This window comes from Periophthalmus magnuspinnatus, chromosome 13 (assembly GCF_009829125.3).
Source record: "Periophthalmus magnuspinnatus isolate fPerMag1 chromosome 13, fPerMag1.2.pri, whole genome shotgun sequence".
NCBI classification, from domain to species: domain Eukaryota; kingdom Metazoa; phylum Chordata; class Actinopteri; order Gobiiformes; family Gobiidae; genus Periophthalmus; species Periophthalmus magnuspinnatus.
Genome location: NC_047138.1, coordinates 25,910,003 through 25,933,576, shown reverse-complemented (window position 1 = coordinate 25,933,576; position 23,574 = coordinate 25,910,003). Strand labels below are relative to the sequence as shown.

The 23,574-nt window shown below is 36.8% G+C and overlaps 1 protein-coding gene across 1 annotated transcript in view; it reads left to right on the top strand.

Annotated features, from left to right (window-relative positions):
- Nucleotides 1-23,076, top strand: part of zgc:153039 (uncharacterized protein LOC767698 homolog) — a 95,223-nt gene extending 72,147 nt beyond the window's left edge. The window contains exons 11-13 of the mRNA XM_033977569.2: nucleotides 11,747-11,921; nucleotides 15,715-15,861; nucleotides 18,211-23,076. Coding sequence (XP_033833460.1) covers nucleotides 11,747-11,921; nucleotides 15,715-15,861; nucleotides 18,211-19,130 — 1,242 coding nt within the window. The 3' untranslated portion in view covers nucleotides 19,131-23,076. The remainder of the gene's footprint in view (nucleotides 1-11,746; nucleotides 11,922-15,714; nucleotides 15,862-18,210) is intronic.
- The last annotated feature ends 498 nt before the right edge of the window (nucleotides 23,077-23,574 follow it).

Below are 23,574 nucleotides of genomic sequence, written 5' to 3'. Positions count from 1 at the left end.
TAGCATGTTGTGATGTAATCTGACACCCAGCAATTTTATTATTTTATATATTTGTGTGTGTGTGTGTATATAAATATATAAATATATAAATATATATATATATATATATATATATATATATATATATATATATATCTTTTTGATTTCCTGTTTTCTATACTCTACTATCTTATTTTATCTTTGTGTCGTAGTAATAACTAGTTAAATACTAATAATCATGATTAATTTATTTTAATTATCTTGTATTGTTTTTATTATTATTATTATTGCTTTAATTCTGAGGAAAAAACTTATGTGACCTTTATTTCTACATTTCCCTAACTTGTTGAGTTCCAGCTAGCTACTAACAACAATGCACAGTAGGTTATCCTCAATCTTATAAATAAATTGCTAAACTTTATATTGTTATTGGCTGAACAAACATCTTTATTACTAGTTACAGGGGAGACTAGAAATGTGGTACACTTATCCAGACTCACTTATGAAACCCTGTGATCCAAACACAACACTTCTGTAGTGAATCAGGCACTAATTATGAAAAATAACTGGTTCAACAATAAACACTTGAAACCTTGGCAATTTAAAAGGCTTCCAATGTCTTAAAATTGAGAAGTCAGATTTCATTGAAAAAAGTGTTACTCTAGTTTTAGATAGAGCCATATATGCAACTTTAATATTAGTTTGTACGAAATGCTTTTGGATGGATGGTCTTTTATTCTCAAACAGATTCCCAAATGATTGCATGCTAGGGATATCACTGTATAAAATTTGAATGGTACAATTGTATTGACACCAAGAACAAACAGTAAAATTCTCAATATCATCACCATTCATTACTATGTAATCTTGAGCTTTATGATATCCAAGTTAATGTGACATAAACCGTGAGTGTAGATTCAATTGAAATGCCTTTTTGTTTCTAAAATGGTTATGTTTATAATTTTTATTTATTTGAGCTTGTATTCATCTAGTATGTAACCAACTTTACAATATGCAAATTAATGTGATATAAATAGGGAGATAAATAAGCACTTTACATTATGTTGTAGAGATTTAGGTTGTATATATTCAATAGAAATTCCAAGTTAAATCCAACTTAATGTGACATAAACACCGAGAAAAAAACAAAACAAAACACAGCATTTAGGTTTATTTTTTTACGAGTAGAATTGCAGTGACATCACGCTAGGGGGGATTCTACGTGTATGTGTATGGTGGAATGCTCAGCATTTATGGTGGCACAATAGACACATTAGCAACCTCTTGCCACCCAAAACATGTTTAGATAGTCTGAAAACTCATGACAAAATACAAAATGGATTTAAACAGCACATATTTCAAAGCTTATGATTAATTCAAGTGGCATGGTTCTGTTTAGGTCTTTGATTTTTAACAAAAGGGTGAGAGTGACTAATTAAAAAAAAACAAAAAACTGCTGGCTAATGCCTGCTAGCTTGTTTCAGTAAAGTTATTTGAGAGGGACTTGTTTAACAGTAAAAATCAGCTTGTCTGCTGTATTTCTCACTAAGTCAGTTCTTTCTGGTCAAATTGTGTTGAAATGACGGTTACGTTAAAGTATAACAAATCCTCAGACAGAGCATGCCTACAGTTTGCATCACACCTGCAGGGAATATTGACGAAATCAGCTGTAAAGTATCAATTGAAATGACCTGTTTGTTTCTAAAATTGTCATTGCTGTATATATATTTTTTTGCTCTGTGACCTGAATTATCCCGATTATTGATTAGAATCGGGATTATTCCACAACCCTTGTTCGTGTAGTCATTCATTCTAAGGCATGAAACATAGTTGAAAGTTACAAAGTTGTTCATTTTCGACAGGACCAAACGCATTATATCCCATTGCCACTCCTCTGAATTTGAATGCTGTGCACACTTTAGATTAGATGGCTCTTGACCAAACATGAGTATCTCCCTCTCTGAGAATGACAAGAGGCCCTGGATCCACACACACATTTGGAACCATAATCTGAATAGTGCGTTGTCACAAAAACTGCATCCCCTCTGCTTTACAAGGGGCTGTACCTGAGCCAAAGCCATCACTCTACCTCCTTTATAGAGACACACAGACACACATGGATACTTCTGCCTCTGCCAAGCACGTATGCATTTACTAGACAAACAGCCGCTCCCCTCCGCGTCTCCTTGTCATCCCTACAGCCTCCATCTATCACATTTATATCTAAGGCGCCAGGCACAGGTGAATCTGCATCTCCGGCTTTTTACACTGGAGTAAAGTACACACAAGAGGTGCTCAATATGTGTAGCATGTGATGATATTGTTTAGGTCTTCCATCTGACAGAGACTGGTACGATTTTGTCTCTGACAGAGTCTAAAGGGTTGTGTTGCGCACTTAAAATGCAAGCCTTGACCTCAAACTTAAACATACATCTCAATTAGTTCTTCCTTGATTTTTAAAGCAGACGTATTCTGCGAAATCTACTTTCAGAGCTTTTAAGCATGTTATAGTTGTTTCCCCTTATCATTTACCCTGTCAGAGTTGTTTTTGGAGTGATTCATGCATGTTTCAGCTACTTCGAATCTCTCTTGACGCCACATTGCCGATTAATCCCCGTTTTCACCGCCAACGGCATACACGTGTAGTCATTTTGATAGAAATTAGTTTTTTTTAAATCCACTTCTCCCTTGCATGATGTGCAGCATTTCTTCATTAAGAATGATGAAAAATTTGTATTGTTGTCATAACTACTTACAGTTTAACAAAATATCCTATCTTTTGAATGAAGTCATCAAAATGCTTTCTGTATCAGAAAACTGATTCTTGTTTTGATCTTAATTTGATTTTACATAATTAAACTGACCGTATCAAAGTCATAAAAGATTGGACAAAATAAATCATAATTTGAATAGACTGGCCTGGTGATGACAACTCCTTTACTCCACAGAGATATGTTTAATACAATAGGGTGGAACAATTCAGCAATAATATCCCCCTGGAGACAAGACGATAGTGGATCCTCCTTCAGAAAAGTTACTTGTATTACAAATCTAATCACAGCTTTTTGTCAGCAATTTGTTATTTTTTCCCTTCATCCTTAGCCAAAGTAATGGTCAACCCAGTGAAAGAATGATGCCTGCTTCCTGGTATAGCCCTAGAACAAACAGATAGACTTTATATCATTGCGCTGTGTCCTCTAGCTGTGAGCCTTTTGTGTTCAAGGAGAGGAGTCCGGATGCCAAGAGGCTGAGCTTGCCAAGTGAACGCAGTCTGGAGCTGTGGGGGCAGAGAGGAAGCTCGCCAGCAGCCTGTCACCCGGGAGAACATTATTACAACCACTTAACTTATTGGGCTTTCAATCCGCCTCCACATGCACACTTATTTCTTATTCCACTGCCTGCTAGACAATCTCCAGACGATTTCATAGTACAATACAGTACTGTATATAGCAAGTAGGATCGTCAAAAGTATCGAAAATCAGATTCCATCACATTAATAGGACAGAAATGAGCCTTTCCTGAATAGCTTTTAAATGATCTTGAGCTGTATCAGAATATGTATAAGAACACATAGACTAGTATATGCCCATGGACCACTCTGGAACCTAACTGGATGACTGAGGGATAACACAGATAAAAGATCACATGGTAATATTCAAGGAAGTACTATTATGTAATGTTGAAAATGACATTCTGTTGTCTAAAGTGTTTTTATTGTCATTGTATCAGTATCAGTAATCAGTCTATTGCTTAATACCAACACTGAGTTTGAAATTTTACTATCGTAACAACACTACAGTATACAGTTGCTGGAGTATCAGCAAACAATACCAAACCAAAACAATACAATACAATAAAGCAACAGTAAACCACAAATCAGTGTGACCAGTTACAACTTATCCCAAGTCCATATGTTGTGTCACTTGCCAACCTTATATTCCATTAATGGTCACACTTTAATCTGAATTTGTAAAAGTTCAAGTGGTTGTAAAATTGACTCTTGTGAGTTTTTAAGCCTTTTTATAATGTTGTCACCTCCTCAAAAACATACCTGGAGTTGTGTTTTGTTTCATCCACACATAGCAAAAGACAAAGTTAATTCTGTCAACTGGACAAATCTTTGTAAGAGTGAAGACGTTTCGCTGCTCATCCAAGCCGCTTCTTCAGTTCTGGTTAGATTGCTGGTGGCCACTGCCTTATATCTATCTGAAGGGAGGAGCTAACTACACTGAAACTGTAAACATCTATTGTCTCCAGTTTCAGCTGAAACTGCCCTATTCAGCCCTTAACAAACCTGGCATTGTTCTCATTGTTCTGGGTCTGAGGATGGAGTTATGGATGGGGGAGAGATTATGTCTCAGGTCCCCATTCCTGTTTAAGGAAGGATTCTCTTTCCTAACAAAAATAGCTTCTTATGTCCCCTCTCAAACAATTTTTCTCTGGCTAAGATGTGAACTTCACTGTCTTCAAAGGAGTGGTTAGTGGCTTTGAGATGGAGATGTACGGCGGACTGGGGTCCAGAGGAACTCTCACGCCGGTGTTGGTACATCCTCTTATGGAGTAGCTGTTTAGTTTCTCCAATATAATGCTCACTGCACTCTTCGCTGTTGATCAGACCTGGACTGCTGAGAGTTTACACAGACTTCAGCCACACATGTTAGACTAATCTAAGACAGACTAATCATGAAGGATTTTTCAGTCTACATGGTGGAAATGCTGTTGGAAACCTTGTAATGTCATGAAGCTGTAGTTTTCAAGTTAAACGGTTAACTTTTACCTTTTCTTTAGTGGACATTGGCATTTCCAGAGCTGAAATCATCCAAATGCTTCTAGTGAAGGTGTATGGAGATTAAAGACACCATGGAGCACTTTCTGTATTACCGCATGACTTCACAAGATAGAACAGAATGTTTTGCATTTGAGAGAAGAACTCAACCTAAATACCTAAATATGCAAGGTTTGTGTGTTAAACATGTGTAAATGAGACACACATGAGACACAACTCCAGGTAAGTTTGTGATGAGGAAACAACATTGTAACATGGATCAAAAAAAAAAAAAAAAATTGACCCTTTAAATTTAGAAAACATACTGCAGCCACTTTCGGGAGGCATCTACGAAAAGCATTTATGATTTCTAAAATGGTACAAAAGTGACATTAACAACAGATATTATGCAAAATGTACTTTTTTGAGCTTGTTACAGTGATGTCCACTCATCAAAAACTGCTAAACTACTTCTTGTATATTGGCTTCATTCACGCTTGTTTCATCAATACGTTAATCCAAAGTCCTCTTCTTTGAGGACTCAAAAGTCCTCCATTCACATTGTGCCCATTTTGTTGCATCACAGATAAATACTCCTGTGCAGTTTATAAGCCCATAAACCATCACTGGACTTTCTATTCTATGGCCAAATTGTTTTCACGTTTTACTTTTTCTGTGATACTTGAATCTCGACCTCAGACATATACAAGCACTTAATGCCTTAATATTACCATTGGAATAATCCCCAAAAAGTATTGAGGCCATTGTCTCTATATATAAATGGACATAGCAAACCTGCTAACCTGCCACTTCCAAATAGGAAGTGAGAATGGGTGCTGTTCTGGCTCCATCGGCTCTCGTTCCAACTCACTTTCTTTTGAAAAACTGTTGCTCCTCTCTCCATAACTACTGCTGGCAGATTTGCCATTTTGGTCTTAAAATGTTTGTATTAACCCACTCTACATGATCCTGTTATTTCCATTTTACCATTGGGTTCATAAATCAAGATATGAACATTAATAACAGACAAATCAGGTGCCTTCTTTCTCCAGGGTTGCTCCTGGTAGCATTAGCAACAGATTTGATTGACAGCATTGCTAAGCGCCTGCTCTCTGCTAAACCAGTGGTGCGGGCGCTTCAGATTGGCTCTTTCCGTTACTATGATACTCGCAGTCGGAATTCCAAATATGGAAGTTGGCTTCAAATTCGCCCCTGTAACTGCTAGCCTCGATGAACTTCATTTAACTGGAGTCGAACAATTTGGTCACACTCCCCTAGTCCACTTCTTAATACAGCCTATGATTGAGATATTAATTTCTGTCAGTATTGGTCGCCAGCCCTAATGACATGTCATCACATCAAGTTTTAAATAATACAACCTCAGTACAATTGTCCCGTAGCAGCACAGTCCATGTGTGTTAATACCATGTACATCCCATCATCTTTTATGCAAGAGCTATCCAAGATGGCCGACTGCCAACTGGGTGACATTGAGCAAAAGGGAAGGTCCGCTAAAGTAACGCAGTAGCTGACAACTGTGTTTACGAGAGCAAAACAAAAGAGGAGATGGTATCGGAGGAGGAGCGGAATATTCTCCGTTTTAGATGAGTGATGGAGGGTTGATGGATGGGACTGAGGTGGCAGTCAAATCATGATGCTCTGATGGATGAGAACCAAGCAAATTCAGATAAACACAAAGAATGAGATGACTAAAAGCTTTGGGATTTAGTTCCGCGGCCTTGTTTTATTTGGTTTTCTATTACCGGAATTACAGGCCAAAAGCATCATTTCGGAGATTAGATATTAGCTCTATAAAAAGATCCTGATTTATAGGTGTCCAGACAGAGACAAACCGCTTCCCTAAAGTTGCATTACCAAATCCTGATGATTGCTTCTCAATTTATGGGCCAGTATTAACATAAAGGGACGCACTTTATTTCTCCAATCATTACTGTAAGTGTAATAAATACACTCTCAAATTTAAGAACATGTAAAAGTTATTTTAAAGTCACTGTCATAGACCTTTTAAGCCCATAACAGCTTTTTGTAGATACTGCCAAAAAGGGCCTGCAGTTTGTTGTTTAAATGGAACTTAAATCATAGATGTAGAAGTTCTATATTCCAAATCCAAAGAAAATTATGCCTAATAACGCCATATAAGGTTAACAAATGTCAAAAGGTTTAAGTGCATATATTGTAGCTTTTTGGTGCAAGGAAACACACAAATTTCTTCTGGTAGTTTATTTTCTGAACACAAGGGTTACTGTAGACTAACCCACGCCAAAACAAGAGCAAAACAACAGCAGTCTCAACTCACTAGAGCCAGTCTCCAAAAGAGACCAGAAAATGATGAATAGAACCTTCACATCAACTTGTCAGCGCAGCAACCAAATGTCATGTACAAAAGCAGTTACATTAACAACGACACATAAGAACAACTAAAGGTGTCAACTCTGAGCTAAACACAAATTATCAGATCATTAAAATATTATGTCTGATTGGTCAAGTTAAAAGAAAAGGTTGAGCAAAAACATGCAAGGATTAAACGAATGTATGAAATGTTAGTGATGATACAGGCTGAATGCATCAGTTTGTTATAGGAATGTCAAGATCATTTGGTTAATCAATAATTGTGATCATTTCAAAAGATAAAAGTAATTTCAATTTCAATTCAATGTATGCTCCAAATATTTATTTATTTTTTTAAAGCTTTATATCCGATTGTTTATGTCACATTAACTTATTGTAATGAGCTTATATTTTGTGTTTAGTTCAGAGTTGACACCTTTTGTTGTCCTTGTAACTGTTTATGATGTTGTTAATGTAACTGCTTTTGTATGTGACACTTGGTTGCTATGCCAACAAGTTGATGTGAAGGTTCTATTCATCAGTTACTGGCATAGACTGTATAAAGTGGATTAAGGGAGTGTGACGTCACCCATAGTGTTCGGCTCTAGTCAAATGAAACTCATCGAGGCTAGCAGTTATGGGGCGAATTTGGAGCCAAGTTGCAAATCAGGAATTCCAACCACAAGTATCATAGCAACCAAAGAGCCAATCCAAAGCAAGGTTGTTGAAAGTAACGCCCCTTCCCGCCCGCACCGCTGGTTTAGCAGGAAGTGGGTGCTTAGCAATGCTGTGTTAATGTTCATATCTTGATTTATGGACACAATAGTGAAATAAAAACACCAGGATCATGTAGAGCGGGTATATAATCTAAATAGCTGTTTTCTCAAGCGCTACAGTAATGTATTAGTTAAACCTTTGACACATCTAGTCAATTTGTCCATAAAAAAATCAAAATTTCCCTTAGGTTGGAAAAAAGCAGTGATTGTGCCAATTTTTAAAGCAGGAAGCCCAGATTCTATGTCCAATCACCGGCCAATATCAATTTTACCTATACTGTCCAAAGTAATCGAAAAAATTGTAGCAGCACAACTTACTGACTACTTGGAGGCTAATCAGCTCCTCAGCTCGCAGCAGTTTGGTTTCAGAGCAGGGTATTCAACCGAAATAGCAAACTGCTGTTTTATTGAAAATATAAAAAAGTCCCTCGATAGAGGTGAGGTCGTAGGAGCTGTGTTTCTCGATCTAAAAAAAGCCTTCGAAACCGTTAATCACAGTTTGCTTGTATCAAAATTGACATCATTCAATATCGCCCCTGAGGCAATTTTTTGGTTTGCCTCTTACCTTCAGGATAGGAAACAGTGTGTTAAAGTGGCCGAAAATAAATCTCCATTCGCAAATATTCGCATGGGCATACCTCAGGGCTCCATATTGGGACCATTGCTGTTTAGTCTGTTTATAAATGACTTGCCTTTGATCTGCCCAGGTGTCCGCTGCCAACTTTATGCGGATGACGCAGTTTTTTATGCACCCGCAAAGACACCAGAGCAGGCGGCGGATGTTTTGTCCGCATGCATGGCTGAGGTTAGTCAGTGGCTAACTCAAAATAAGCTGACTCTAAATTTTGCAAAAACTACTTCTATGTGTTTTTCTATTAAAAAAATAAATGTAGACCAAAGATTTCAAATAAATTTACAAAATGATAAAATACAAGTAGTTAACGATTTGAAATATCTTGGGTTGGTCTTAGACCCCCAACTAAAATTTGATAAGCATGTTAAGAGTATAGCCAAAACAATACAAAGAAATCTAAATTGTTTTAAATTGATAAGGCAGTATATTCCAGATCAGGCAGCCCTGCTGTACATGCATGGTATGATTTTTTCCCATATCTCCTACTGCATGACAGCATGGGCCCAGGCAGCTCCCTCAGCCACAAAGCGCATTGGTTCTTTGTACAACCAAGCAATCAAAATTATGGATCGAAAGCCAATCCGTTTTCATCATTGTCACATCCTTAAAAAATATAATCTATTAAGTTTTGAAAGTTTTACTAGTTTATGTTTTCTTAAATTATGTTTTAAGTGTATTTATAACTTGGCCCCAGAACCACTCCAAGTACATTTATACAAAGATTAAACAGCACCAGAGTGACAAGAGGCACCATAAACAAGAACTGTACAATCCCACAACGCAGAGAACCTCTTTTGGACAGTCCGCCTTTTCATATCAGAGCTGCAAACTGTGGAACTCACTGCCCACTGAAATAAAAAACATTTCTGAGTTGAAAATGTTCACCTCTAGGGTTAAGAACTGGCTGAAAATGAGTCAAAACTGTACCCACTTGTAAATAGGCAGTATGACAGAGACAGAGAGAACGTGTGAGTGTTGAATGTATTTTTGGGCACTGATGTATCTATTTTAAGGGGCAGGTGTTTTAATATATTTTGCATATTGGTGAATTGTGGAGAAGCCCAACCAGGGACGGGAGTTGAGAATTAGCTTTTGCTATAAACTCTATATGCATCACATCAGCTGCAATGTTCATGTTGTAACTATGTCAGATTGCATTGTCCCTGTCAAATAAATATATAAATAAATAAATAAATACGAACATTTTAAGACCAAAGTGACGAGGCTCACTGCAACATTTACAGAGAGACGCAACAGTTTTCTAGAGTCGATGGAGCCGGAAGTGTGCCTATGATCACTTCCTATCTGGAATGCGGCGGCTAGCAGGTTAGCTATGTCCACTTATATATGCAGTATATGATGTGAAGGTTCTAATCGTCAATTACTGGTCTATTTTGGAGACTGGCTCTAGTGAGTTGAGGCTGCTGTTTTGCTCTTTTTTTGGCGTGGGTTACAGTCTACAGTAGCCCTTGTGTTCAGAAAATAAACAACCAGAAGAAATATGGCGTGTTTGCTTACACCAGAAAGCTACAATATTCTGACGTTTAGACATTGTGAATGAAACTAAATCAGGATCTCACTATTTGTGGTAAAAAAATTGAATTCTCTTTCTCTCACAATCGATCGATAACACTAAAATTTGATATTGTGACATCCCAAGGGTTATAAAACTTGTATTCACTCAAAGTCATTATTTTAAAGTAGTGGTTAGCCACAGCTGTCTTGGCAGAGAGATGTGGCTGCCATTCTGTACCAATGGCTTTAACCACACACACTTCACTGTCATCTGGTGGTAGCTGTCCATTAAAATCAAATTATTATTCAATTTATGGTAATTATGTTCAGTAATGTTTTACTTTGATATGTCTAGTCTATAGGTATCTAATTATAGTGCAAAAATTATAGTATTAATAATTCATGTTGAAGGTTGAGATTTACCTTGCTATAGCAGGGATGTTTTGATTTTTTTATTTATTTTTTTTTTTTCATGTGGTTGTGTGGTGAGAGAGTTAAGAGAAATTCAGTGTTTGGTTCCACATGATCGTATCCCATAATCGCACCATGATACAGGCTTGTGAACATGAATCTCATTGTTCATGTCTGTTATTGCATTGTGCAACATATGTGAGGATGTACTGTTCCCAAGAGATCTGACTGACCATTTCATAAACAAATCAAAGAAATAAATAATTCACTACATCAAGCTGTACTACTGTAGCTGTACTATTATAGTGTTATAGTTTCATATATATGATGATTGTTTTTAATGATTCTGATTACCAGTGGTGGAAGAAGTACTCAATTTTGCTACTTAAGTAAAAGTACAGATACTGGAGCAAAAAATAACAGTAAGTAAAAGTATCCCAAGAAAAAATCTACTTAAAGGAAAGTATTAAAGTAACCATTTAAAAGGTACTTAAAGAGTAAAAAAAAAGTATTTCACACACATTTTCAGATCTAATAAAGCTACAATTAACTATTTTTGATAAAGACTTGTGCTGACTTTTGTCCAACAGAAAAAATTTAATAGATTTTTTTTTTTTTTTCCCCTAACTGTTTTAATGTGTATATTTGTGTTTGCTCAAACTACGGACATATTGAAGACAGACCACTCAGCCCTTTCAACAAGTCTCAAGCTATAATAACATTTCAAAAAAATAAATTTACTTTCATGTCCTGTTCAATAATGTAGTGGGGTAGAAAGTACAGATACCTCCTCTCAAAAGTAGATACTTTTTACTTTAACTTCACTACATTTAAGTACAGATTTGTACTTATATTTGTACAGTACTTTACTGCTTTTATGTTCCATCACTGCTAATTACCAGGGAGTTCATTATGTTACTAATATTGTTTGAGCTTTTTTAAAAAAATGTATGAAAGTGTTCATGTGTTTGCTAAACCAATTTTTTTTTTTTTTTTTTTGTTCAGTGATTACCCATAAAAAATCATAATGTTGCTCCTAAAAAAAGTTATAATTCTAGTGTCAGTGTACATGTAATTTTCTTGATAAATACCTTAGTGCCTTTTCTACATACCAAAGGACCACAGTGTCTCTTATTGACCAGTGTCATTCTTGACTTGCCCTTTCAATCATGTGAGCTGGGGAAATGTAAAACCAACCATAAATGTTTACCACCAGACTGCAGCATGAGCAGAGCTGTAATATTTTGCAAATATGGACCTGACGACATAGAAATGACTTGAGATAACGTTGGATACTCTGGTACTTTTCTCCTTTAGGTGCGTAAATACCTGCTCATGCTGGACGTGAGGAAGGATCATGTGAAGTTCTGGAGACCCCAGATTCTGCTGATGGTGTCGAACCCTCGCAGCAGTGTCGGTCTCATCACTTTTATCAACGACATCAAGAAGAGTGGCCTCTATGTCCTGGGACACATCCAACTGGGAGACCTCAGTAAGTCAAAATACACTGTGAGATTGTGTGGGTTGGGGAATATGGGGATCGAAACTGAATCGTTATTTCATCAATGTGTGTAATCTGCTGTTTTGGTCATATTGGCAAATCTTGGGTAGGGTTTCTCTGTTTAATGCTGCGTTAGAATCAAACACTTTGGCCCCAGACTCTCCTCCTATTGGTCAACCTCCCCAATGCTCTGACTGAGTGACTTTGTAGTGAAGTGTAAACTATTGCAGCTCATGACTTTTTAACAATACTGTAGATTTAGAATAGTTTTGTGGTTTATGCTCTTGGGTTATTGTGTCAGTGGCATAAATTAGTTTCAATATTATCCTTCATCGTCTTTATTTACTTCAGCAATATATCATACTTCTAAATGTGTTATTGTGACAGGCTTAGTCTAATGTATGCAGTTCAGAAAGCTAGAATTTCTGATTTCTGATTTCTGACGGTACATGCTAAGGTGTTAAAAAGACACATTGTAGTTTTGTTATATACATTCTTATGTTTGCTGTAGATTTAGAAGCTCAGAAGTAATGAATACATGACTGGAATACATGACTTAAACAATTTTCAAATCATTTCACTTGAGATATTGGTGAACCACCCTGTAAACAACATTAGAATAATTTGAGCTCAATTATTAACTTGGGTAGAATAGCTCCACTCACAAGAAGTAATTTGTATTCAAAAGTTTTCAGTTTGGTAAAAATGTGGTCAAGCCATTTGTGCTTGTGTAACCTTCTTACAAATATTCAGTCATATTTTGTGGTACAGGTTTGTATTAACTTCCTTTTTTGGAGTGTTGAAGTTATTTTAATACAAAATAAAGGACAAAATAAGGCTCAAAGATATTCAAAGGATACTTCTAAAACATGGCAAATATTTTATAAAACTGTATTAAGTTGTGAATTGTAACTTTTCCAAACAAAAGTAAAAACTAAAAGTACCTCCGTGCCTAAACTCATTTGAATGCAGTCCCATTGGAATCCTTATTAAGAATGCTACCACTGCTCTCTGGGTATTCTACAGCTATTTTGTTTATGCTAAAATGCTTTCACAATATTTAATCTTATCAAACAAGTGTGTATAATGCGTCTATTAATTATGAGCAGGATAAATCCAACACAGTGATGCTACTTTGCTTTTAAACAAACCTATTAAAGAGAAGCATTAGCATTCAGGTGTGAGGGGACTATTAACGTGTAACAATAATTACATGTACAAGTGTTTTTGTTTTGTTTGTTTTTTTTTCATCCTTGCAACCAGTCAAAGATTTGCAAATAGTTTCAGAGTTTGTAGATTTAAGATTTGAAGGAGTATTCAAAAATGTGTTTTGCACCTTATAAAAATGCATCGATTCCAACACTGCCATAGGATTTATTTATTTAACCATTTCAATATTTATCAATCCATCTTTTCCTGTTGGTTAGTTTATGTCATTCCTTACACATTTTTATCCCTGGTTTTCTCCAAGTCAAGTAACCTTTGTATGAACTACTAGTGCCACCACTACCTACTGCTGTCAAAAGTATAACAAATCAGATACTGATTGATATAAAAAATTGTATAGAAACTAGATACTCATTTCAGCAAGTATCGGTACTAAAAAAGTCTCATTCACAGGATGGATGCAAACCTTTCCTGAACAGCTTTAGAATGATCTTGAGCTGTCTCAGAACAAGTATAAAACCACATAGACTAGTATACACCCATGGACCACTATGGAACCTACCTGGATGACTGAGGGACTACACAGATATAAGACCACATGATAATATAAAAGAAAGTACTATGATGTAATGTTGAAAATCACATTCTGTTGTAAATAGAGCATGTTATCAAGTATCAAGTCTATTCCTTAGTATGGAAATCGAGTTTAAAATTTTAGTATTGTGACACTACTACTACAACGACAACTTCTACTACACTCCTACTATGAGTACTACTTCTACTACTACTGCTAGCACTAGCAAAAGCTACCAGTCTACCCAACAAAGTGATGCAATTAGTTACCCTATTCACAGGGTTAAGTTAACTTCCTCTTCCTTATTAGCAAAGATATTATAGTTTAAATTGGATTATTGACTACACTCTTTGTTCTTTGTTCTTATTGACACGAGAGAAACTGGACTTGCTCTGGATCAGACCCCCACAGTGAGAATGATTTTGTTCATTATGACTTGAGTGCGCTGCTAATTCAAGCCTGGACTGAGCACTTGGTCCAAACTGAGAAATATGAAGCAGCCATTTGTTTGATTATAATGAGTTTGTTGTTGAGAACTACTTAGACCACACTTTCTCCCACTGTTTTAATGTGGTCTGTATAGTGCCAAGTGTTTTGACTGGAGAAAAAACTGAGAAAATCGCTACATGTGAAGCCACTACAAACATGATTTAAGAACATTCTCTCACCGTATTACTGGAACTTTCAAACGGGCACTATGTAACTTTTCTGGTCTTCATTGAGAAGTTACTGCACATCCTGAAATGCTCCACAGTGCATTCATTAAAGGGCCCAGATTACACTGTTTTATAATATCTGTTTTTATAATGTTTCGTCATCAAAAACATTCCCAGACTTGTGTTATATTTCATTCACACACGTTTAACACACAAATCCTGCATATTGAGACTTCTCCATTCCACCTTGTGATGTCATGTGGTAATACAGGAAAATCACTAGAATCATTTGGATAATTTCATACATATCTTTGATGAAGTAACAACGTTATAGCATGACTTAAAACTCACAAGAGTCAATTATGTGTCATATTTAATTACAGATGTTTTATATAGCTAAAAATACCTTGATAAACATGCATTACTTACTGTGAACAAAGTCGCCTATCCATAGATCTCACCTGTAAAATGATCAACAGCTTCTCTCTATGGAGATAGACGTGTTTAATACCATATGGAGAAACATTCCAGGCAACACGATAACATCTGAATTCTGACCATTCTAAAATTACATCCCATCTGGTTAGGATTACTGTATTAATACTTTTATTCTTTCACCTAATATTTTCAAATTCAAAGTTAAAATGTTTTAGGCTTAGAGGTTAGGGACTAGGGTTAGAGTTAGGGATTAGGGTTATTCTCAAATCCCCAAACTAGTTGTAATACCTTTTATATAATTTTAAAATCCATTACACTTTCTCTTAGCGTTTTAAGTAATTCACAGACCATTTTAGCAGACTACAGAAATCCTGGTGTTTGAGTTTACCTCCTGGGCCTGTAGACTGCAGTAGGCTGTGGTTAGACAGTGGTTGGACTGGAGCCTGTTTATGCATATGTATGTGTTGTTTTTGATTGATCACCTGTCTCTCTGTGTGTGCCTCTGTGGCTGCTTCTCTATCTCCAGCAGTCACATGCGTTCGAATCTGACGCAACCATTCACTGCCCACGCTCCTCTGTGTCTCTGAGAAAGTCGTTAAAACAAGACGATCACTCGTTTTAAGGTCCTATATTACACAAAACTGACACCTGTGACTTTTAAACCATGTTATAATGTTGTTACCTCTTCAAAAACATACCCAGTTGAGTTTTGCTGCATTGACACAGTTTGAGTAACCCTTTATTAGTCTACATCTCCAAAGCTCCAAACGTTCTGTTCCACCTTGTGACGTCATGAACCTGGTGTTTTCAATCTGAATCAACACTGAGTCTATTACTTCGTATTGAAATCGAGTCTGAAATGTTAGCATCAGGACAATGCTGACCTGAGTAATACATAATATTGTCGTTACCCTGTTAATCGTCTCTCTTTATTGTCCGTCTGTCATAGGTAAACTCCCATCAGACCCTCTGCAGTCTCAGTATGACTCCTGGTTGTCTCTGGTGGACCATCTCAACATCAAAGCCTTCGTCAACCTGACTCTGGCCAATTCAGTGCGACACGGAGTTCAGCATCTGCTCTTCATCTCGGGACTGGGTCAGTGCTACACTATCACACTTCAGTCATATTAAGCAGAAAATGCCAGTCTGATGTCTGTATGCCCTTTGAGTTAGACATCTGATACTTAGAAATGAGCAGCAACCCACGCAACAGCTAAAGTGGGAGAATAGTATAATATTGTCTTTTTTATTATCCCACAATTCAATGGTAAAAACTTAATGTTTGAATACACAGATCTATAAGCTACATTAATCGAGTCATAGTTACCCCACTTTCACCCGCGCTTCATTGAATTTCTTCACTTTGACATTCTGAACTCGGGCGGGAGCCCCTACTGTCTTCTTCGCTCGCAGTGCTTCCTGCAATAGCAGAGACACTTGGGTGATGACTCCATGACCCCTGTTCCCCAGAGGGCTGTCGCTTGGCACCATGGATGAGGGGTCGGCCCTAGAATAGGGCTTCGCCCCATGACTCTTCGTTTCATGTCTTTTATAGTCGTATGTTGACTGAGGGTAGGACAGCCCCGTCATCATAGTATCGCACCATGCGCATCTATTGAATGGTAACAGCAAGACCATCCCTGGAACCCCACCAAATCCAAGTGACCCAGTGCAGGAACATCAGCGACCCCAAACCAAGAGCAGCACTTTATTATCTAATACAGGGCCGGATTACTCTGTGGTCAACTAAACCAGGTGCAGACGTGACTACGACACCCAGGAGCCCTCACACCCTTACTAAAAGGGTTTCTGCCATTTCTTTGATGGAATCTTGTCTTATATCTATTTGAAGGGAGGGGCTAACCACACTGGAGTTGTAAATATCTATTGTCTCCAGTTAGCTGAACCTATCCTATTTAATCTTTAGCGACCCTGCTATTGGATGAATGAAAGAAAAAATGAATCTTATTTTGGTTGTTTACATTTTTCTCTTATTCTTTACAAAACATTTCCTTCATTAATTAAACCAAAAAAAAAAAAGATTGGGCTGAAGCCATGTGCTTATGTAAGCCCATCCTCACCAACACCAACACACGGTTTATTTACTTAAATCCATATCTCATATCTACACAGATGTCTTGGCTCATATAACCTACTGCAATGGATATGTATGAATGAATTTATGTTTTAAACCTTTTTTTGAATTTAGACAAATTTAGGTTCAACTTAAATTCATCAGTGAGATTATTCCAGTCTTATTCCTAAAACACATTTCTTTTCCTAACATTAGTCCTTATTTTATTAGATTCAAACTAAATCAAATCTCTTAACGCCTGAATTGTTGCATTATTAATATATAAATTATATACAATATATACTATATATGTTAAAATACATATGCTATATGTTTGAATACACAGATTTATAGGCTACTTAAAGACATGACTTAAAACTTACAAGACTCAATTTTGTGTAAGGAACATTCCAATAACATCTGCAAGGAGTCAAGCAGGTTGCGGACACTCCAACAGAAAAGTTGCATAGTATGGATTAAAATACTTTTGTTAGTTGGATGTTTTTGTTTTGTTTATGTTAGATATTTTTATCTGGCTCAAAAATATTGCCTGAACAAAACAAAAAATCAAAATTTAAATAGAAAATCTTGACCATTGGTTTGCTTGAAAAAGGTATAACTGGTTTCTAATCAGAAATATCTTCAAACAATAATAGTTATACAAGTAATACATAAGTCTAACCAATTCATCTTAACTTGTAAAACTCATTTCTCTGCATTTGATTTTACCACAAGCTGAGCAGTTTTTTTGTTATATTTAAAGGGCCAATATTAATGTGAAATTGACTCCTGTGAGCTTTAAGCCATGTTATAATGTTGATACCTCGTCATAAACATATCTGGAGTTGTTTTGTTTCAGTTAGACTTTACTTTATTGTCCCCGGGGGGGGAGATTTCTTTCCACATACACAGAGCACATCTGACATATACACAGATAAACACTAAATATCACAGTCACATAAACACATTACAAAAACAGACATTATGCCTCAGCGGGGCCTGTTGTTTAAGAAGGCAATGGCTGCATTTCTAGTTGATGGTATGCCACCTGCTTGCCTCTATGGAGATGTTATTGCTTTGCTTGGAATATGCCACAGTAAACTTGACTGTCTGCAGTGGAGATAAACAGGTGAAGCCACGCAGCAAAGTTACAGATTAGATCTGTGGAGAGGATAACCTGGTCACACTAAATACAGAATGGTCAAGGTATTTTTAAGCATTAAAACACCTGTATTTGATTTCATGTGAAGGACAGGTTTAGTGCCATACTGCGGGACATTCTTGGCGAAAAGTTCCATAGTACACCTCTGACTAATGCCTTCTTTTATTGGATCATAGCATCTAATCACTATTTCTGTCTCTCATTTTCAGGTGGCATGCGCCCTAACACTTTAGTCCTCGGTTTCTTTGATGACTGCGCCCCTCGAGACACTCTGATCGACCCGGTGATGTCCTCCAGTCAGTCCATAGACCTGTCCAACCACTCCCAGGACGCAGAGCGCACCTCCCCCCCGTTCCACTTTGCCCCTTTGCGCGAGCCAGGCGACAAACAAGGCACTACTGTGGATGGCAAGGTCCTTAGCCCCCAGGAGTACGTAGCTATTGTCGCCGATGCTATGAAGATGTCTAAAAACGTCATCCTGGCTCGGTATTTTAATGATTTTGACCGCGCCGAAGCATTGTCACCACAATCATTCTCTCAATTCAAAAGTGCAGTTTTTATCGATGTATGGCCAGTCAACTTGTTTCGCCCAGACAGCTGTAGCTATGTGGACACCTGCTCTCTCTTCCTATTACAACTAGCCTGCATTTTGAACATGGTCCGAGCTTGGCGCAAAGCAACAATCCGCCTTTTCTTGTGCGTGGAGGAGGGGAGGAGTGTGCAGGGAGCAGAGCAAAAGTTAGGCCACTTGCTGAAGGAGTTGAGGATTAAAGCGCAAGTCTACCCTGTGCCATGGGACCAGCAGGTGGAGCTACACTGGCAACGGCAAGGTGATTTTAAGTCAACAGAATCGTCGGAAAGCACCAAGCATGATGAAGAGGAGGAGTATGCCAACAGTTTCCCTAGCAACACCTCGCGTCTTTCAGATGAGTATCTCGCAGCAGTAAATAAGCTAATTCTGGACCAGGCTAAACCTCCAGCCGCTGTCCGCTTCTTGTATTTGCCCCGCCCCCCTGCTGACACACGCCGATATGCTTCATATTTACACCAATTGGAGATGCTGACCAAAGATCTTGGGCCAACGCTGTTAATTCATGGAGTTACACCCGTCATTACTACTGATCTCTGAAATTCACTGAATTCTACTTTTAACAATCGGTGAAGTGTGCAAAACATGCTGAGATTGGTGACTACCTGATGACACTCCATGTGACCAAATATGTTGGACTATTTATTATTTAAAGGAAAAATTATAATCTGCACACTGTTTGTAAATGTGAATATTGGGGAAAGGTTGTGTTTAGTAGTTCAATTTTATTGAAACTCAAACCATAGAAATTCTGTGTATTTTTCAATCAGGCTTTTTCCTGATACTGTTATAGCAACTCTTTTAAATGTGGCTAATGCCTTGTCTGATACAAATATCTAAATTTATCCAGGTTTGGGACAGAGGCAACACATTTTTTGCATAGTATTTTTTACTTTCTATAACAAATGGGTAACACTTTGTAATAACTACACTATTCAGGACCTTTGAAGAAATACTTAATTCATAATGAACAAAAAGCATGTTAAGAATCAAGCTTAGTAACTATTCAAATACGGGGTTAGGGTTTTAAGTTGTTACCAAGCCTGAATCATTGAAAGGTCCTATATTAGACACAATTTACTCTTTTGAGCTTTAAGTCATGTTATAATTTTGTTACCTCATCAAAACCATACCTGGAGTTGTGATTTGTTTCATTTATACGTTTTCAAGTTAATAGCTACCTTTTGCCTTTAGTTTAATAGAGACTGGAAATTCAGGGACTGAAATTATCCAAATGATTCTAGTGAAGGTGTATGGAGTTTAAAAACACAATGGAGCTCTTCCTGTATTACCACATGCCATCACAAGGTGGAACAGTGAACTCAGCCTAAATATGCTGGGTTTGTGTGTTAAAAATGTGAGTGAAATAAATACATCTCCAGGTATGTTTGTGATGAGGAAACAACATAACGAAATAGTGCAATATGGGTTCTTTAAGGTGTACTTATTATAACATGTTACCTACAAATGTAATCAAATGTGTCAAAATTAGTTGTTATTTTATTGTAGTTTTAAATTGATAATCATTTTATATTTTGTCAAATTTAAGTCATTTATCCCTTTAATTACTTGCACGTCATGATTTTAATTGAAAGAAACACAATATCTGTGTGTACAAAACATTAGCATTGTTTACACTTTAAATTGAACCACTGAAATGCACAAACTTTCCCACATGATTCTAATTCCATAACATGTGCTTTTATTAGTTATTTACTATTAGCCTACTGTATGTTTTTACTGTAGTATTATTCTAATTCAGTATCTACCTGTAGCATTCGTTCAACATTTTAACTCAAACATAACATGCACAAAAATCTACTGATGACAAGTATTACAGCCTTTATATAACTTTACTTTGTTCATCTGTGCTAAACCATTACAATGTACAAAATAGTGTTCCTTTCACTTACTTTTATTCATCCTTCCATTACTCAGCAGCTCTGCAGTGCCAAATTACCTGCTCATTTCTGTCCCTCTTTAATTCACTCCCCCCCTCAAAGGCAAATTTCAGATATAGTTCATTGTTCGTGAGCTTTCTTTTCTTTTTCTGCACGCTACCAAGGCTCAATTTCCTTAAAATGATCATTCCATATGCCTTTAGATCCCAAAAGTGCCTAGTTACAGCAGAAGTTTGGCAACGGTCCATCAGTGACTGAGTTGGAGGCGGTCGTTTTGAGGAAGTCTGCTCTTTTCATTTGGCTGGCAAGGTGCAGTTCGAACAAAAACGAAATAACTGAATATTTATAGTGACGACGGTGCTTCTATGGAGACCTTTGTCCCACCAGTCTTTTTTATGGCAGACCTCAGGACTTTCCAAATGTACATTTTTATCCAAATCTTATTTTTGCCAAACTGCAGACAATGTAGCTTTGAAATAATATAACGTAATGTTTACAACCACATGTCCACTGTGATGATTAAACTTTTAAGATATTTTTTTAAGTTTTTAGCTTTCTAGTCAACTATATTTGAAGTTTGACAAGGCTTAATTAGAGCTAAAGTGCCATTAAAATATTCCAAGAGAAATATTTTATCCATTTAATCCAGAATTTTTTTTTTTTTTTTAGGGGGGGGGGGTCATAGTACAGTATAGTACGGCATGCAAAATGATTTACTACGTAGACATCTTAAGCCCCACATTCCAAATATGTTCAAAGAAAAACACACAGCTTATTAAATGTAAATGTAAACACTTTTTTTTTTTTTTTTTTTTTTCTCAGTCTGATCAGTGAATTCATACATACATTGATACTCCTTTCTACGTTTTTGGCTTCCAGAAGTTCATGTCACAGTGTTTGTAATGAAACACGGGTTGGTGAAGGTTGGTTTGTATGTCAAATGGGGAAACATGAAGTTAGTGGATATTTTAAAGGTACACAATATAACTTTTCTGGTTGAGGGTACGTCACCTGTTTATCACACATTCCATCACAATTATTTTGTATTTGGTGTTTTTATTGCTAATTGCTTTGAGCGGGGTCTGAGATCTGGCCTGTAAGTTGGCCTGGCATGCTTGTCTCCATGGTGATAGATACATTCACATTTAATGCCATACTTTGGAACTAGGGCTGTCACGATAATCACTATATCGACTTTTTCAGTATATGGAAGGCAGAACAATATATTTTTCTTGTGAACATTTTCTTTGCACTATTGGGAAACCTTTGGTTATTTTTTGGCAAAATTATAAGATTGAATCCATAAAAGGTTTAATTGGTAACTTCTATGACTCATTACAGATGCAAATTAATTAATAAAGTGTTTCATTCTGCGTTGTTTTGTTTTTTTTTGTTTTTTTTGCAGCTTTTTAACAATATTGTACATGTAGAACTTACATGTACGTACTTTTTTGTGCTTTAAATCTGCTCTTGGGTTACTGTGTCAGTGGCATAAATTAGTTTCAATATTATAACAATATATCAAACTTCAAAATGTATTATTGTGACAAACCTGTTTGGAACATTCTACGCAAACAATCTCATCTTTATGGAGACAACCTGGTAGCGTGTCCTAAAGAAGACAGGTCATCTCAAAGTGGGCAAAACACAAACTATTTCATTTGAAGGGTACTTTCTCAAGTATTTTTAGTTTTTTTTTCTCCAGATTTTATTGAATATTTTGGCTTCGAGGTCACTGTTTTTTCCTGTATGAAGTATCGAGTGTTTTTACAGAGACCAAACTGCACTGTGAAGCGTGAATGCATTTTGTGTTTTGACATAGTTCTGAAGGACATTACGTGCAGCACTATGTAATTTAAGTTTGTCGCTGTTTCTGATTGTGATTATTATATTTAGAACCTTAAAAACTGTTCGATACCTCTTGACAATCTCTGTAAAACTGACTGAATTGTGAACTTTTTCAATAGTATTTTATAGGAAATGATTTTGAACTCGCTCTGAACTCACTTGTCTGGTAAAACATATGGACCACTCCAACACACTATATTTTAATCTTTGTATTGTTTAACTATGGGATTATATGTAGTTTTAAATTTTTATACAATTTTTTTTTTTTTTCCCCAGACCAAGGCTAAGTTTGTTTTCATACCTTGGTCTGCAAAAAGAATCTATTAAAAGAAATGACCAGAACACCTCGTTGGATTGCAGTTTGAGCTTCAGACATGATCAACATCTACCATTGTCCTGTTAAAATCCCATAGTTTTTTTGTTTTTTGTAATTACTCTATACATTCTATACTGGTGCTAATCAAAATTATACTCAAGACTGAATGTAGGCTTGTCTATGTTATGCTATACTGAACTGATACAAAACCAATGACTGAAGAAAGAATACACAAAAGTTTCCAATCACTTGTGTCATTAATGGCAATATGTAAGATCTGATCCTAAATTTGGCCTTTTTGTCAATTGAAAATGGTACTTTGAAAGCTCAATGTATACAGGTACAGATATCTTTCAACACTACATATAATCCCTTCCAATTTTGTTTCAATCTCCAAAATATTCACAGTCTGAAATGTAACCTGCACAAATAAACATCTAAACAAAGTCTGTTTTGTTTTGTTTTTTTTTACTTCTGGGATTGTTTTTGTGGGAGAGAATACTAGAATACTATTGAGATGTTTACCTGGGCCTGATCAAAGCTAGCAGCCATCCGGACGTCCCCCCTCTTTGTTCCAGCAGAGGAGCAGTTAGCGGCGCTGGAGGCTTCCTGTCACCTGCACTTGTTTGTTTGAGGTAAACTTTGGAAATAGGAGCTCAGATCAGTGCAGAACTCAGACAGAGAGATACGGGGGGGAGCCAAGAGCCAAATTACCTTGTCCTACTACAGTCCCGGACAGAAATGGATTCTATCTCTGCTCCGAGGTGAACAACAGATTGGTGGAATAAGCCCAAATAACCATCGGGATGTGACGAGGCAGAGGCAGGTTGGCATCCAGTGCAGAGGAGAAGTATCAGGCTGTGTTCTGTGTTTCCATATCAGATATGTAAGAAAGTTTTACAGCTCTACTACTGGTTTG